General features: G+C 37.2%; 1 protein-coding gene across 2 annotated transcripts in view; it reads right to left on the bottom strand.

Moving 5' to 3' along the window:
- The window catches only part of LOC121327813 (periodic tryptophan protein 2 homolog), a 107775-nt gene that overhangs the window by 27710 nt on the left and 61543 nt on the right, over window positions 1–18522 (bottom strand). For both annotated transcript variants that reach the window (XM_041272021.1, XM_041272023.1), the window contains 5 exons: window positions 5658–5838; window positions 5291–5438; window positions 3169–3277; window positions 630–695; window positions 69–287 (listed from right to left, as the gene is read on the bottom strand). In XM_041272021.1, the coding sequence (XP_041127955.1) occupies window positions 69–287; window positions 630–695; window positions 3169–3277; window positions 5291–5438; window positions 5658–5838 (723 nt within the window). The remainder of the gene's footprint in view (window positions 1–68; window positions 288–629; window positions 696–3168; window positions 3278–5290; window positions 5439–5657; window positions 5839–18522) is intronic.

Here is an 18522-nt window from a genome sequence, read left to right as displayed (position 1 = left end):
CCATGGAGCGACCATTTTTGGTTATTATATTAACGTGTTGTGTAAAAAATTGGAAATTAAGCACTTACTTTCGCCATATGGCACATTCTCCAGCACCTCCTGAATGAGGGTTTTTTCATTAAGGCGGAACGCCTGCACGATGGCGTCTGTGTGCTCACGCTGCCGCATCTGCCTGCGCACGCTACTGGGGGTGACATCGAGGTCCAGGTTGAAGGGGTCGAACACCAACCTGCTGTCCAGGGAGTGAATTAGCAGGCCTTCTGTGGATGTGGCAGCCCAGCTCCGGCCTGTACACAACAGGACAATTAAAAACCAGGGGTTCTCCATATAACTGAAATATAATTATTTAATGGGAAAACGCAATTTTTATTTTTATCACTTAAAGTGGACTGCTGTATAGTATTCATGACCAGTCTTTAAAAAACTTCTACACATAGTGCATACTTTAAGCAATGACTGAAACATAGGGTTATGTACCTAAGCTTTATACAGTTCTTGCTACATGACATGTTATAACATTTTAATAGAGTATACAAATGAAGCACAACGCACTATACTTTTTTAAACATATATGAAACAAAAAGCTTTAAAATTCATGATTCCACACAGGTTCTGAATTTTTAACTTACCAGTGGGGGAGAATCGAAGGCAAGTAACACGAATTTCTGGCTTGAAATGACGAGAACTCATGTCACCTAAAGAAAAAATTAAGTCACAAACCACCTTTCCAGACCAAAGATAAAAACCTGACAAGAATTCCATCTGGGAAAGGGTTGAGTGATTCATAGTAAGGTGTTTTTTTTTTTTTTTTTTTTTTTATGTATTACTGTTATATTTCCAAAGGTTGACTATACAGCATGTGATCAATCTTGGGATTTCTCCAGCTTAAACATGTTACAGAGATAGAGGTTTATGATTTTCCCCAATCTGAAACCAAAATTTATATAAAATTCCAAACCAAATGATTACAGACAAAAGATAAAACCAAACAAACGAAAAACTTTTTTTTGTACAATGAGAAAGTGTTAGTAGTTTGTCTGATAATTTCACACTTACAGCAGACTGCGGTGACGATGAAACCAGGAAAATAAATAAAAGTCTAATGCCTAGACTTTTAATGCCTAATACATTATTTTATTATTTCTTCACTGTGTCTAAATGCATAATACATCGTACTTATTTGTCAAAGTAAAAAAAATAAAGAAAAACTAGGGGTGGGCAACGATATGAAAATTGTATAGCGATATCGTGCACGTATTTCGATACTGAGAATTTCGAAGTCTTCCAAAACACTGAATAATATAATAACACAATTGCAATATCAAAACATATATAAATATAGACATTAACAGATATTTACATAAATAAAGCAATAACTTACTTTAACTTAGTGGTGCTTTGCTTCGCAATATCCATGGAGAAAAACAAGGTCTAACTAGTTGCTTTTTTTATTTTTTCATGTTATTAAAAATTAATTTTATACACATTTTCAAAAAATTACTTCCAGAATGTTTTCCTCCCCGCTGTGGCCTGTGTCTGTGTGTATGCGTGCAGCTGCAGGGCACATCAGGTGCTGACCGAGACAAACAACTAATTACTGAAAAGACATCTAAGATAGCCCTCTATAAATGTTTTGAAAATGTTTCTCTGGATGGAGGCGAAAGTAAATACGACATCTGTCTGATCTCTTAGCTAGATAACTTAGTATATTTGTCGTGTCAGTGTTGTTTTATGATTAATTTGTTTATTATTAGTGTACTGCGTTTCTGTGTTTGTAAACGATGGGCAAGTACTTTGCTGTAGTCATTACTTTTATTATTATTTAGCTGTTTATTATTGGTAGTTTTTTTTTTTTTTTAACCTATACAGTATTTGCAAGTTTTCTTAAAAATAAATAAATAAAAATAATAATAAACATACTCAACATCTTGTGTAGCATACATATTGAGACCTCTACACAAATATTTAACTTTAATCACAAAGGGGATTATATTATATTTCTAGGTTTCTTCAGTTTCACTTTCAGTTCTACACCCGCCATTTCGGCTCTTTTAAGCACATTATAAAACCTTATGTAGCTCTTCAACTGTACAAGCAATTTCAATTCTGATCAACCCTCTACAGTCCTATGTCGGACCAGGTCCGACATTACAATTTTTCCTTTCCAGTCCAATGTCGGACCCTGTCTGACATCTAAAAGACATAAAGCATAGGTCTCTAGTCGTTTTTTCTCCGGAAAAAGCAGAGAAAACCTTTCAATGGCGAAGTGAGACCGACTGGAGCTGAATGAAACTTTGGGGGTGGGGAAGGGGTGTATATCATAGCCCCAGGCATTACAGAGATAACACAGACATAAATGAGATAGCTGCTTCTGCATCCATTCTGTTTTACTCTGAAAAAAAATATTTTAAACAGCGCGTGTGAAAATAAATTGGACTGACGCACCTGAAGAAATGGACTGCAAAGGGGTAAATATTTGAAATTCTCATGAAATTGCACAGCTCCCATTTACTCTAACTTTTTTTCTAAATTGTTTGGAAAAATGTCAAATATTATTAATGTCATATTTCAATATTTTTTGGAGGCGTTGCTTACATAAAATCTATAAAACACACCAACAAAACAGATATCATTTTAAACCTCAAACCCTTTCTGTTGATCTATTGGGTTTTAATTTGTGATTTATGGTTATTAAACTACAAGTGTTAAAATAGAAAGTTGTTGGATACATGCACAATTTATAGGTCATTCCTTGTAGTTGGCATAGGGTTAAGCAGTATTAGCAATAAAAAGTATGTCTCTACAAGCCTACCAGAATTTGTATTTGTTTTTTTATTTGTTTTAAATCCCACGATATCGCGATATGGAAATTATTATCTATATCATATCAAAATATTGATATTGGTCCCCACCCTTAAAAAAAACAACGTGCGTACAATGGTATGTACCTGTTCCTTTGGCTCCACAACAAATGCAGTTTGGTTTTTCAGTTTTAAAACTTTTAATTTCGTTTTTTCAAAACCGACTGGACTTTAAAAACAGCTGAATGAATTGATAAAAAACCATAACCAGCTTGCATATCTAATTTGTTAAAATACAAACGTCCCATACAAATACACTGTAAACCCCTGATATAGTTCCGCAGCATATGTGTGTGGAGCTTCTTACCTTTTCTCACCCCTGGAAGAGTAAGAGTTACTGCATCCCCATCACCTGCACCTTCATCAATGAGAGCCAAACTTCCAAACTCTGTCATCTTCCTCCGGTCCAGGTACTCCTGCAACACAAAGAGGTTAAAACACATGTGAAAACAGTTTAAAAGACAGAATCTCAAAATTAGTTTACCATTCGTACGACCAAAGGATTAAACTAATGTTCCTGCAAACTGGTCAATTTTATATGATGAAACCATGGAAAGCATAGGAAAAAGATTTCCTAACAGTAAGGCATAGGCATTGAAAACTTTCTTTAACCTAAATCTGTACCATGTATCATGTTTTAAAACTGTAAATGTGAGACCTATGTAGCTAACTATGAAATCAATACCTCAGTCTAAAAAATGCGATTTTTACAGTTCAAATGTATATAAAACAGTTATTTTTGCCTTGAGAATTATTTGGTTTAAGTGGTGTGAAGCCAGTATTTGAAAGTGTTTCAACCTGAAACCAAGTCGCAAGTAAATTAGCTGCAATGCTTTATTTTTTACCCTTAGCTAACCCTTTTAAAAATATCAGTACAGCAATCAAAACTAAAATACTTTACAATGTATGACATAATAAAGCAAGAAGCTTCCAGTATTGAGTGTGTGTGTGTGCCTATAGAAAGTTTACCCCCTTTCAAAATGTTCACCTTTTGTGCATTAATGCATTCATTTATATCTACACATCCTACTTCCAAGTGAAAAAAATATTCTAGAAATTTGTAGAAAATTAACTAAAAATAATAACTGAAATAGCTTGGTTGGATAAGTGTCCACCCCCTTGTAATAGCAATCCTAAATTAACTTAGATGTAACCAGTCACCTTCAAAATCACACACCAAGCTAAGTGGCCTCCACCTGTGTTAAATTGTAGTGATTCACATGATTTCAGGATAAATTCAGCAGTTTTGTAGGTTCCCACTGCTGGGTAATGCATGTCAAAGCTCAACCATGAGCACCAAGGTGCTTTCAAAAGAATGTCAGGACAAAGTTGTTGAAAGGCACAGATGAGGGGATGGGTATAAAAAAAAAAAAAATCAAAAGGCCTTGAACATCCCTTGGAGCACGGTCAAGATGATTATTAAGTAGTGGGAGGTGTATGGCACCACAAAGACCCTGCCTAGATCAGACCGTCCCTCCAAACTGGATGACCGAGCAAGAAGGAGACTGATTAGAGAGGCTACCAACAGGCCAATGACAACTTTGCAAGAGCTACAGACTGTTATGGCCAAGACTGGTCAAAGTGTGCATGTGACAAAAATATCCCAAGCACTCCACAAATCTGGCCTGTATGGTAGGGTAACGAGAAGGAAGCCATTACTCAAGAAAGCCCACCTTGAATCCTGTTTAAAGTATGCAAAAAAACACTCAGGAGATTCTGTAGCATGATGGTGGCAGAATCATGTTTTGGGGCTATTTCTCATAGGCAGGGACTGAGGCACTTGTCAGGATAGAAGGGAAAATGAATGGAGCAAAGTACAGATAAGCCCTTGAGGAAAACCTGCTGCTCTCTGCAAGAAAGCTGAAACTGGGATGGAAGTTCACCTTTCAGCATGACAACAACCCTAAGGAGCAAAAAGGTAAATGTCCTTGAGTGGCCCAGTCAGAGCCCTGAACTAAATCCATTCGAAACTTTGTGGAATGACTTGAAGATTGCTGTCCATCAACGCTCCCCAAGGAACTTAAAGAATGGTCAAATATTGCCAAATCTAGGTGTGTAAAGCTGGTAGAGACCTATTCCAACAGACTCACAGCTGTAATTGCTGCCAAAGGTGCTTCCATCAAGTATTAACTCAGGGGGGTGGAGACTTACCAATTATGATCCTTCAGTTTTGTATTTTTAATATGTACTTTTTTCCCCCTTAACAGTGTGGAGTATGGTGTGTAGATAAGTGGAAAAAATCCTCATTTAAATGCATTAAACTCTGAGGCACTGACGCAACAAAATGCGAAAAAACTTCAAGGGGATGTAGACTTTCTATAGGCACTGCGTGTGTGTGTGTGTAATATATATATATATATATATATATATATATATATATATATATATATATATATATACAGAGATTTTTAGTATTTATTTAAACTCACCTCCATTGCATCCAAAGAATGATTGCAGGAAACTTCAAATTTCTTCATGAGAATCTGTTCTCTAACATTGTAAATACAGACAAACTTTGACTGACCACCTGCCAGGATAGACTGTCCATCAGCTGAATAACACAAAGATGTGAAGGACCTGACCAAAACAAAACACATGGTAATTGTGACACTAATATCAACTTTTCCAAAGAATAAGATTTGCTTTTTTCATTCCACCTATATTTAAAAAAAAACAATTAAAAATTCTACTTCAAATAATAATGCCTTTTTTTCTGGGAAACTTAACACATTTCTTTGGAGGATGAAGATAATAGGGAAAATAACTTAAGAAAACACACATCACAAGTTAGCTTACTTTCCCTTGGCTGCCTGCTTAGCAGTGATTTTGTCTACTTCCTTCCTGCCCATTTGCAGGTCATGTCTTCCGACTATTGTGCCTGTTTGCACTGCATTCTGGGGGTCCCAGAACGAGATCTCTCCATCAAGAGTGGCCACAGCGAGCTCCTTCCCGTCAGCTCGGTACGTCACTGCCAAAGCTACAAGACAATTTTAAGAAATATTCACTGCTCACATTTATCAAAAATAAACTGTACCTCTAATTTCACAGAACAGTATATCCTGGTTTTAGAAAAAGCAAATGCTATTTATTGCTCCTCATTTAACCCTTTGCAGTCCATTTATTCAGCATCAGGTCAATTTTATTTTTACACAAGCTGTTTAAAAGTAATTTTATTCACAGTAAAACGGCACAGCATATCAACAGGACATCAGTACTGCATCTCCAGCCCTGTCCCAACCTTATTTATCAGATACCTCATCATAGTCGTGCATACTGATAAATCTCCAGATCACTCGTTTATCACCAAACTCGTCAATAATGCGATCCATGTCTATTTTACTACTACATCTCAAAAACCTTGGCAATTGTCTGTTACTCTTTTAGTGCTGGATGTGGAAGCAGCTATCTTGTTTGTTTGTGTCCGTGTTATCTCTGTGGTGCAGGGGCTGTGTGTATTGCTCAGATCCCCCCCCCCCCCCCCCCCCTTTTTTTTTTAATCATCTAACCGGAAACAGTTAAACAACAACTACAAAGGATACCAATATTGACTTACAGTTTACATAATGCTCTTGTACTATGATTTTTGATTGTCAGCCTACCTTTTACCCAGTTTGGCACGTTTCCCACAAATACGCAACATACACGAGAGTGCAGGCATGTGTCGTGCATACAGTTCTGTGCCCACATGTATGTTGGCAGAGCACAGCTGAGATGAAAGCAGGAGGATAATCCACTGAAAGTTTAATAAAGAAATATTCAGACTTCCTAAAAAGTGTGTGAGAGCTAACTAGTTGCTGATCTCAATAAATCAATGAGACTGTATAACAAAATACTGCAACCACTGAAATAGAATAAACAAATGTATTTTTGTGTGATGTTTTGCCAATAGTACCGTATTACAATTGATGTGCCATGCATCATAGCAGTAACACTAGGAAAATGTGCTTTACCAAGCTGTTTACTAATGTGTTTAGTTATAAACATGCTGGGAATGTCTCCCAAAATAAATCTGGATGTAACTAGACTTGGAAAATTGTAATCTCCAGGTTTTCTTATTGTTACATTGACTTTTATAGTATATTAATAGCGTTCAACATTAACCAGGCCCGACGGCCCGGTAGAGATCACAGTTTGGCCGGTAGTTATGAAGCACCACAGGCCCGAAAGGGCCAGTTACAATTAACTAATATAATATATATAGTGCACATGGCTTGCATTTCATGAACCAGGAAAATGGGCCAGTGTGCCAAAAAGCTGAAAACTCATTTACAAACCATTTTTTAAAAACATAACTACAAACTAATCCTAACTTTCCTGTTGCACGTCATATTTGTTGTACAGTCAGAATCTGAGACTGCGTGCCGAAGTGCTGTGTTGGTGGTACTCGTTCCTGTGACATGGCAAATCTTTTACAAATCCAGTTTTCCACAAGAACTAATGCTCCCAATAATAAAAGGCAAATACATGTGTACAAGCAGACGGTATAACAGTGTAAGCCGATAAAGTTTAGCTGGGTTCATAAAGTGTACAATGTCCAAGACAAGATTTCGTCGCTTTGTACCCTATTTCCTTAGGCACAAGTTTTTCCTTTTGTTTACTGAATTAAAATACAGAACTCAATGCGCAGCAACGTCACAGCGCGTATCTCTTCCAATTAAAGCAAAGGACCATAACACTGCGCAAACCACCAAATAATAATTTTTGCTGTAGTGTACTCTGAATAAAATAACACCCATATATAGCAACCTAAATATTCCACATCTGTTTAATTCTAACAAACAATATTTATAAAACAATATTAATAGTGTAAATATTGTAACCTGGCCAAAACAATAGAAAATACATTACAATAGTTTAATATTACTAATTGCAACTAGCCATCAAGTACTGACATCAGATGAATCCAAGTCAAGTTAATTATTTGTTTATTCAATAACCTGTAAATAATTCAACCTGGTTGTACTTTTAATGATCAGTGCAAACGTTATTACTGTATCCATTAACAGAAAGTCAACAGTAGATGTTTTACATTGAACTGAAGTCCAGAGTTAAAAAATAACTCCATTCCATACAAATATCTTATATTAGTCACTGTGTTGTTCTGCTTAACACTTAGTATTTAGTCTTTATATTCATCATAACGTTAATTACCTTTCTAATTTCAATGTTACCCAAGTCTGGATTACTTCTTTTAGCACTTGCTATATACATTATTTTATTTCGTTTCACACATTCAAAGTTTGCCAGTGCCATGCTCCTGGAAGCTGTTTCACGACTGGCTAGAAACAGCTGCAGAAGCTGCTGTGTATAGTCATTACAGCTGAACTCATGAAGGGGTCTGTTAACAATAGCTAAAAACAAGACAATAAAATTGGCAATAATTTCAAACAAAATATGGTTACTGTAGACTGTTATTATATTGGGCCAGATAAAATTGCATCCGGGCCAGTAAAAACACTAGCTCAGTGTCCCAAAAAAATCTAAACGTAGAGCCCTGTAATAATGCCTACATGTTACTGACATTAGATCGGAAATTGCATTATTTTTGATTACGGTACAAAAAATAGCAAAGAAAATGCTTGATGGAGTCTAAGTTAGCAAATGTTGGAAGCTACACTTTTTCATTAAATGATGAGTAGCTGTTATTTATTTCATGCTAATATTGGACTTGATTTTCACCAAGATAAAATAAGATAGTAGTGGTGGGGATGAACCAAGACGTAGCTTCACTGTTACCTATGAGCCTTCAGTGCTTTTCCTCCCTCTGTCTAAATCATGGCTTTCCTACTGGCCTGCTGTCGATGGCTGAATGTAATGCTAGCTCCAGGGATCAGCCTATCTGGGGCCTCACTGGCACATGCGCACACACACAACGGCGATGATGCTGGTTCCCGGGATCAACCAAGTGCGGTCTCCGTTGCACCTCAGCATGGCAACTGTCTGGGGTGGGCTGGATGGTACTTCATAAGGGGTAATCTGGTGAGCCTCGGATAGAGCTTTCACTATACACCACAATTCCTGTCCACTGAAACCGAGAGCTGAGACGCCAAGTGAAACAGAGAGCTGAGACGCGACAAATCCCAGACAGCCCCCTCTACTTGATAAAGTAGGGTAGAACAGCAGAAATGCTCATTCTGAAGTCATTTTGTTCTGTCTATAGTCAGAATAGTGCAAAGGGAGGGAGGCGTCACATTACACCTAAAAGTCAAACCCTACTATTCATTTAAAAAAAAAAAAATTCCAACGCATTGCGTTGAACAAAATTTAAAAAAATCTAAGTGCCCCACAGTGTGTTTCAGACTTTGAACTTGATCTGCTTTTTCTTGCACTAAGGCAGATGTAGTAGCCTACTGTATACTGCTTGTTGCCATGTGAAGTGTGCAGAGGAATGTAGTGTTAACAACCAATACCAAGGTGGTGAAAATAGTGCGTGTTATTCATAGGTATGTGCAATACAAAAAACTGCAGCGCACGTTTGCATTGGTGCACGGATAGATTTGAAAGTCACAGTTCTTCGATAAAGCAGCATGAATTGAACAAATTCTAATTAGGTATGCAAACTAAGCATCACTGTGAGATCAGGGTTCGACATTAACCATGGCCCGGGGCCAGTAGAGATCGCAGGAAAATGGGTCAGTGTGCCAAAAAACTGGGGAAAAAAAAAAAAAAAAAAAAAAAAAAAAAAACCTTCAAAACCCATTTTTCAAAACAAAAGAGAGGGGGGAGGTTATTGCCCCATAATGAGAGCCCCCCCCCCCCCCCCCCCCCCCCCCCGCATGTTATATTTGCTGTGCAGTCAGAATCTGAGACTGTATACTGATGGTATACTGTTGGTAAGACTCGTTCCTCAACATGGCAAATGTTTACAATTCGAGTTTTCTACAAGTAAAGCGGCCAACACCACAGAAAGTCAAAAGGAAAGCACTGAAATCAATATTGATAAGAAATTATGAAAAAACATGAAGACAAAAATTTAGAGTGGAGTGGAAGAAAAACTTAATCTGGCTTCATTAGGTCATGTTCTGCTTTGTTTGCCTTCAGTTTCACAGACTTTCAGATAAAACAGCTTTTTTTTGTTGGGAATTCAACATTTAGTTTCCATCACATCCAGTAAGTCTCACAGTAATAATTTGCAAGATAGCAGGTGTTTGTCTGCTGTGACTGCAGCAAAGAGAGATGCACCGATGGAGACCCAGATGTGTCTGAGGTGTATATCTTTTAAAAAATACATAACTATGACAAAAGATTATAATCACTGCAAAGAAAAGCCATTCTTTGACAACAAATGTATTTTTACAATTTTTCATAATTAATTTTTACTGTTTTTTTATATGTTGAAGTTTTTTACTGTTGAAATCTCATTACCGTAATGCGTCCATTTATTTAGCTATCTTATGCAATTCTAAATTAGTTAATACATGCATTTCACTGACATAAAAACTATGCATCTTGTTCAGAATTTTTCATAATTTACATAAATCTATGGCTTGTAAAAGTGCACCTTAAAAGACTGATTTTTTTTTTTTTTTTTTTATAAAAAGAGTGTCCGGAAAGATTTCTCATTACCTTAACAATAGTTCATGTTCCCCCACAGATTCTAAAGCTTTTAAATAAAGTTTTATTTACTCATGATGCATCAAAAGGAAAATAAGTTTCAAGATGGACACAAGGTGAGCACATGTCCCCTGCCTTTTTCTTTTAAATTAATAGTCTACCTTGGTATCTCCTATGTGTTACAGTTGCTACTATGTAAAACATAACGAAAAAAAAACCTCAATAACCGATTGCCAAAACCTCTAGGGTAGGCTGAAGTTAGCAGTTAAATTGAAATCTTAGGATGTATGTTTTTTTTTTTTAACATAGTTTTCGTTATTCGTTTGTTCAATGCCTAATCTTAATTTACCATAGCATATCGTAAATTGTAAAAAGGGTATTTTAAATACTCTATCCTGATTGGTCAAAAAAGGTCACATGGGGGTGTTGATATCACCATGGGTTGGCACTTTTTTCAAAAACGGGCAAATCACTGGCAGATATCCATACAAACTAGAATTTAAAAACAAAAACGGCAGACATATTGGAATTTATCGCAGTAAACATGACCGATGAGATTTATGTAAATGCTGAACTTTTGGGAAACCGAACTGTACATGAGATATTGAATAAATCTGAATTGGACACAAATGAAGTAGTGAAAAAAAGCAAAAGTATTCAAATAAATTCAAAACTCGCCATTCTGATCGCTCTGTTCCTTCTCCCTGAACTACTGAGTTTCCCGATCCCATTTTGAAAATAAATAGTTTCTTAAAAATATCTCTTAAACTTTCAGCTTTTCACAAAATATTTGGGCCCCTCTTAAGAGAGACTTTGGGGTTAAAAGATGTTTTGTTGCCGTTGCTCCCAGTGTCCGTTCTTTAGTCTACCTGCCTGCCAATAGACCCACCCCCTGCGCAGCTGTGTGATCTGATACCGAACATTTATAAATTCATCTCAACAGTTCCTGCCATACCATTTAAATGTGTCCAGGTATGATAGTATCATGCCTTCTGCTATGCCCTGCATTGTTTAAACTGTTTCCTATCACTGGTCCAGTAGTTCTCCAGGTTACTAAGCTGTAAATTACAAAGCCAGTTTGATAAGTAACCAGGTATTCCATGCAAATAACGTCTTTCTCGCCACTGTGAAGCTGTAGCACAAATCTGGTATGGATACCTCCTGCTACTACCCCCAATAACAAAGGATGATTTAAAAAAAAAAAAAAAAAAAAAAAAAAAAAAAAAATTGCATTCTCACTCTCTCAGGTCTTGTGAAGGGCCTGTATGATTAAAGGCAGTCTTATTTGTGCTGCATGATTTAAAAGTAATATTTTACTTTAAGAATTACAGAAAGTGTAATGAATCAAAACTGCACTTTCAATGGCAATGTTCAATTCAACACCTGAAATTATTTTTTAATTAATGCATTTTTTATTTTTTTTTTTATGTTTTAAGGGACTATTTTTTCTAAGGCCAGGCATAAGTGGAAGGATATTTAATAAAAATTACTTTGTTAAATGAAACATGTTTTTACTTTTTTTTGTTATGTTTGTTGATACATTTTATAAGCGCAATAAGGCACTTCAGGGTGAGGGATATACTCTAATATCCACGCGCCCCAGGCGGTTAAAGCCACTTGGCTTTGCCTCGTGACTTAACGCTCCTGGGGAGTGTGGATATTAGAGTATATCCCACACCCTGTCGTGCCTTATTGCTTACATAACACACAAAAAAGAGGAACCATGTTTATTTGAAAAGCCATTATTATTATTATTATTATTTTATTTTTTTTTTTTTTTTAAGTTATTTTCCAACCACGCAGATATTAGTGTGACACTAGAACTATTTGTTAGAGTCTGAAGGAAAATGTCATTCACTTTGTTTTGACTATTTATTTTGGTACTGTATGCCAAATAATAATAAAAAAGTGCTTTGAATATGATTTGCTTCTGAAGTGCCCTTTAACTTTGCATGGAAAATACACCTTTACTGAAGAACAGCAACTTAAGGTAATGTGTAAAAAAAAATAAAAAAATAAAAACAATAACTTTAAACAAACCATGCAGCGACTGCGAGACATAACTCTGTATTGGGTCCTCTGGTGGCGGGGTATAACTATATTGGGTAAAAAAATAATATAATATATATATATCATATATTATATATGATATATATATTATATAATATATATATATATAATATATATATATACACACATACACACACACACTGTACCAGTCAAAAGTTTGAGTACACCTGCTTGAAACCAGATTTTTCATGATTAGCTATGCTTTTAACTGTATAAACTTGTTTATAAACACTTAGTATTTCATTATGATACATGTACTTATATAAGCTGATAATCATAAGTGAATTGCATTCAAAAATTTTATTTTTAAATGAAAATGTAAATCTTGTCAATTTCAATGAAATGGTCACCCAAAGCAAGGAGATTTCAGTCTGAAGCCCAAGTCAGTTAAAAGTCTGAAATGTGTATAACATGGTGTTAGAATACTGGCCTAAGTATAACTGTCTTTGTTAGATGTTCTCTGAGTTAACTAGCATGTTACCTAAATAACCTTTTGTTACCAATTATTGTTAACAGGTGAGGGTCCATGATTACTATAAATATAGGTAGCATAGGCTAAGTTTGTCATTCCTGAATGTAAGGGAGCAGAAAATGGCAAAATACGCTCAGTTAAGCAAAGAAAATGTAATTACTTTAAGAAATGAAGGTCAATCTAAGACAAATCGCAAGAACTTTGCAAGTGTCTGTAACTGCTGCGGCCAAGACCATTAACGATTTGAAGAAACTGGCACTCATGAGGACCAAACAAGGTCAGGCAGGCCAAGGATGACCTCAGAATCAGAGAACAAGTTCATTCGAGTCATAAGTCTGCGAAACCGGCGATTATCTGCCTTTGAAATACAAGCTCAGCTAAATGTTACTAGAAGTACAGATGTTTCAAAATCAACTGTTCAGAGGAGATTGCGTGAAGCTGGCCTAACTGGAAGAATTGCTGCAAAGAAACCATTGTTAACAGTGCAGAATAGAGGAAGAGACTTGCCTGGGCCAAAAAACACAAACTGGATGTTTGAGGAGTGGAAGTCAGTCTTATGGACCGATGAGTCAAAATTTGAAATATCTGGGTCCAACCACCATTTGTAAGACGCAGAGAGGGCGAGTGCATGAGTTTTGCATGTGTGGTTCCCACTGTCAAGCATGGAGGAGGCAGTGTCATGGTCTGAGGTTACTTTGCCTGTGACAGAGTTGGTGATCTTTACCTAGTCCATGGCAAGCCCAACCAGCATGGCTATCATAGCATACTTCAGAGGCATGCCATTCCATCAGGATTATGGCTAGCTGGGCAGTCCTTCATTCTTCAGCAAGATAATGACCCAAAACACACCTCAAAATTGTGCAAGAACTATCTGGCGAAGGAGGAAAGTGAGGTCGATCTAATGACGTGCCCAGTTTCAAGACCTCAATCCCATAGAGCTTGTATAGGAAGAACTGGACAGAAGAGTCAAAGCAAAATTACCCACAAGTGCCCTACATCTCTGGGAATTGCTGCAGAAGAGCTGGGAAGGCATGTCGGGTGATTTCCTGCTGAAACTTGTTAAGCGAATGCCTTGTGTTTGTGAGGCTGTTATTAAGGCAAAGGGTGGCTATTTTGAGGAATCCAAGATTTAGAGACAATTTTCAATGTTCTTGAACATTGCTTTGATACTCTTTATGTTTTGTATATTGTAACATGTGTTTTCATTTTCAAGTATTTGCAGAAACGTATACAACGTAAAACTTTGTCAATTTTATGTACTCATTAAGTGTACTCAAACTTTTGAGTGGTACTAATATATACTGTGCTGTGCAAAAGTTTTAGGCAGGTGTGGAAAAAATGCTGGAAAGTAAGAATGCTTTCAAAAAGACATGTTAATAGTTTATATTTATCAATTAACAAAATGCAAAGTGAGTGAACAGAAGAAAAATCTACATCAAATCAATATTTGGTGTGACCATCCTTTGCCTTCAAAACAGCATCAAATTCTTCTAGGTACACTTGCACACAGTTTTTGAAGGAACTCGGCAGGTAGATTGGCCCAAACATCTTGGAGAACTAACCATAGTTCTTCTGTGGATTTAGGCAGCCTCAGTTGCTTCTCTCTCTCTTCATGTAATCCCAGACAGACTCGTTGAGATCAGGGCTCTGTGGGGGCCATACCATCACTTCCAGGACTCCTTGTTCTTCTTTACGCTGAAGAAAGTTCTTAATGACTTTCGCTGTATGTCTGGGGTCGTTGTCATGCTGCAGAATAAATTTGGGGCCAATCGGATGCCTCCCTGACGGCATTGCATGATGAATAAGTATCTGCCTGTACGTCTCAGCATTGATGAGACCATTAATTCTGACCAAATCCCCAGCTCCATTTGCAGAAACGCAGCCCTAAACTTGCAAGGAACCTCCACCATGCTTCACTGTTGCCTGCAGACACTCATTTGTGTACCGCTCTCCAGCCCTTCGGCAAACAAACTGCCTTCTGCTACAGCCAAATACTTCAAATTTTGACTCATCAGTCCAGAGCACCTGCTGCCATTTTTCTGCACCCCAGTTCCTGTGTTTTCGTGCATAGTTGAGTCGCTTGGCCTTGATTCCACATCAGAGGTATGGCTTTTTGGCCGCAAGTCTTCCATGAAGGCCACTTCTGACCAGACTTCTCCAGACAGTAGATGGGTGTACCAGGGTCCCACTGTTTTCTGCCAATTTTCTGCCAATGGCACAGCTGGACATCTTCTGATTGCGAAGGGAAGTAAGCATGATGCGTCTTTCAACTGCTGCAGTAAGTTTCCTTGGCCAACCACTGCGTCTAGGGTCCTCAACGTTGCCCATTTCTTTGCATTCTTCAAAAGAGCTTGGAGAGCACATCTGGAAACCCCTGTCTGCCTTGAAAGTTCTGCCTGGGAGACCTTGCTGATGCAGTATAACCACCTTGTGTCTTGTTGCTGTGCTCAGTCTTGCCATGGTGTATGACTTTTTACAGTAAACTGTCTTCAGCAACCTCACCTTGTTAGCTGAGTTTGGCTGTTCCTCAACCAGTTTTATTCCTCCTTCACAGCTGTTTCTGTTTCAGTTAATGATTGAGTTTCAACTTACACCTGTTTGGTATAATTGTTTAATCATACACGTGACTATATGCCTACAAAATCCCTGACTGTGCAAGTGTACCTAGAAGAATTGATGCCGTTTTGAAGGCAAAGGGTGGTCACACCAAATATGGATTTGATTTAGATTTTTCTTCTGTTCACTCACTTTGCATTTAGCTAATTGATAAATATAATCTATTAACATGTCTATTTTTGAAAGCATTCTTACTTTACAGCATTTTTTCACACCTGCCTAAAACTTTTGCACAGTACTGTATATGTGTGTGTGTGTGTATGTATGTATGTATGTATGTATATGTATGTATGTATATATATATATATATATATATATATATATATATATATATATATATATATATATATATATATATATACACACACATACATACACACACACACACACATATATATACATAGACACACACACACTAGATGCCGGTTATTAACAACCTGGTCCGACATACACTATCGGTCAAAAGTTTTAGAACACCCCCATTTTTCCAGTTTTTATTGAAATTTAAGCAGTTCAAGTCCAGTGAATAATCTGAAATGGTACAAAGGTAAGTGGTAAACTGCCAGAGGTTTAAAAAAAAGTTTAGGTTATCAAAAACTGAAAAATAATGTACATTTCAGAGTTATATAAATAGGCCTTTTTCAGGGAACAAGTAATGGGCTAACAACTTACAGCTGTTCTGCAGCAATGGAAGTAAATTAAGCCTTGAAAGTTGATGCTAACAATTCCTACAGGTGTCCCAACTTTTGTTGATTACTTACAAACCCTCTGTCTGTATAAAAGCAGTGTTGGAACAGACTGTGTTACTACACCCTCTTAAGCATTATTTGGACGGTATTGTACTGCAGGAAGTAGTATATTGCTATCATAATGGTGACAAAAAGACAATTAACAAAGGAAGACAGACAGACCATTATAACCCTTAAAAGTGTAGGTCTTTCCTTTAGAGAAATTGCAAAGAAAGCCAAGGTGTCAGCGAGTACAGTTTCCTACACCATCAAAAGGCACTTGGAAACTGGAGGAAACTCTGACAGGAAGAGGTCTGGCAGACCCAAAGCCACTACAGAATCCAAGACAAGTTTCTGAGAGTCAACAGCTTGCGTGATAGGTGGCTCACAGGACAACAGCTTCAAGCACAGCTTAACACTGGTTGAAGTAAGCAAACCTCAGTTTCAACTGTGAAGAGAAGACTTCGAGCTGCAGGTTTGACAGGTCGAGTGGCAGTAAGAAAGCCATTGCTAAGATGGCAAAATAAGAAAAAGAGGCTTGCCTGGGCCATGAAGCACCGCCAGTGGACTACTGAAGACTGGAAGGCGGTCTTATGGACCGACGAATCAAACTTTGAAATCTTTGGTTCATCACGTAGGGTTTTTGTACGCCGTCGAGTAGGCGAAAGGACGGTTCCTCGGTGTGTGACACCAACTGTCAAACATGGAGAAGGAAGCATGATGGTCTGGGGCTCTCTTGCTGGATCCAGAGTCGGCGACTTGCACAGTGAGTGGCACTGAACCAAAACAGCTACCACAGCATTTTGCAGCGCCATGCAATACCCTCTGGTATACGCCTAGTTGGTCAGGGGTTCATCCTACAGCAAGATAATGACCCAAAACATACCTCCAGGCTATGTCAGAACTACTTTAGAAGAAAAGAACAAGACGGTAGGCTTCAAATCATGGAATGGCCAGCACAGTCTCCAGACTTAAACCCCATCGAGATGGTTTGGGATGAACTGGACAGAAGGGTGAAAGCAAAAAAAAGTGCAACACATCTGTGGGAACTTCTGCAACAGTGTGGGAAGAACTTTCCGAACAATATTTGATTTCCATTGTAGAAAGAATGCCACGAGTGTGTTCGACTGTTATATCTGCAAAAGGTGGCTTCTTGAGTCAAAAAAATTTATTCAATTTTGTTAAACAAAACGATTCCATGATTTCTTTTTTATCTCCAATTGTTTATTTGTTCTTGCTTTAATTTCAGAGTACACTGAGACATTGAACTGCGTAAATTTAAATAAAAACTGGAAAAATTGAGGTGTTCTAAAACTTTTGACAGGTAGTGTAGGACCACAAACGGTTAAATGCATATGCTTCTGTCATAGTCACTCAAGCGTGTCATGGACAAAAGGTGAATGAAGGAGTGCTTAAAAAGAAACAAAAAACATTTTGTCAATGTCCATCATTTATAATCCTTATTTTCTTTGAAAATAAATGTGTTATAGCGAAGTTTCTTTTGATGCTCGGTATAGAATGTACAATATAGAAGACAAAGAAAATACATGGATAAATAAACTCAATACCATGATGCCTGAAGTTTTAAATAGAAAGGAATAGTAGATTACATCAACAACTACAGTATCACAATCATATTAATAGATTTAAAGATAAATAAATTAGTGTAGTTGCCATGACACCCAAAGCCTACAATTACCTCCACTGTTTTCAAATTCACTTTCCCTTTGACAAAGGTATTTAAACATACCGAAACAATTAGCTCTTTTGAGCAAAAACTTACACGCACACAAACAGTCGACTCCACTTATTTGCACATTGGATAACTGCATAAATCTTTTAATTGCATAGCATGAAGCTGGTCCTGTCTTTTAGTGTATCATTTTCTATGACTGTATGAGATGTAAATGCATATCGGCTAAATGCACATTTTGCCTAATTGCATGAAGCTGTGTTGTCCATTTTACATTGCATTTTAATTTGGATAACTGCATAATGCAAACAACGTTCGATTGTTTAAAGAAACAAAATAAATAAAAATAGGAATGTTTGAGTGTTTCAGAAATAGCAGTGATGTAAGCGCATAGCAACAGCATGACAGCAGGAAAAGCCGTCAAGAGAAGTTTATAAAAGAGAGGAGGCCATTCGGCCTATCTTGCTTCTTTGGTTGTTAGTAGCTTATTGATCCCAGAATCTTCTCAAGCAGCTTCTTGAAGGATCC

Source organism: Polyodon spathula, chromosome 15 (genome assembly GCF_017654505.1).
Source record: "Polyodon spathula isolate WHYD16114869_AA chromosome 15, ASM1765450v1, whole genome shotgun sequence".
NCBI classification, from domain to species: Eukaryota; Metazoa; Chordata; class Actinopteri; order Acipenseriformes; family Polyodontidae; genus Polyodon; species Polyodon spathula.
The sequence above is the reverse complement of the archived record's forward strand: the minus strand, read 5'-3'. Positions and strand labels throughout refer to the sequence as shown.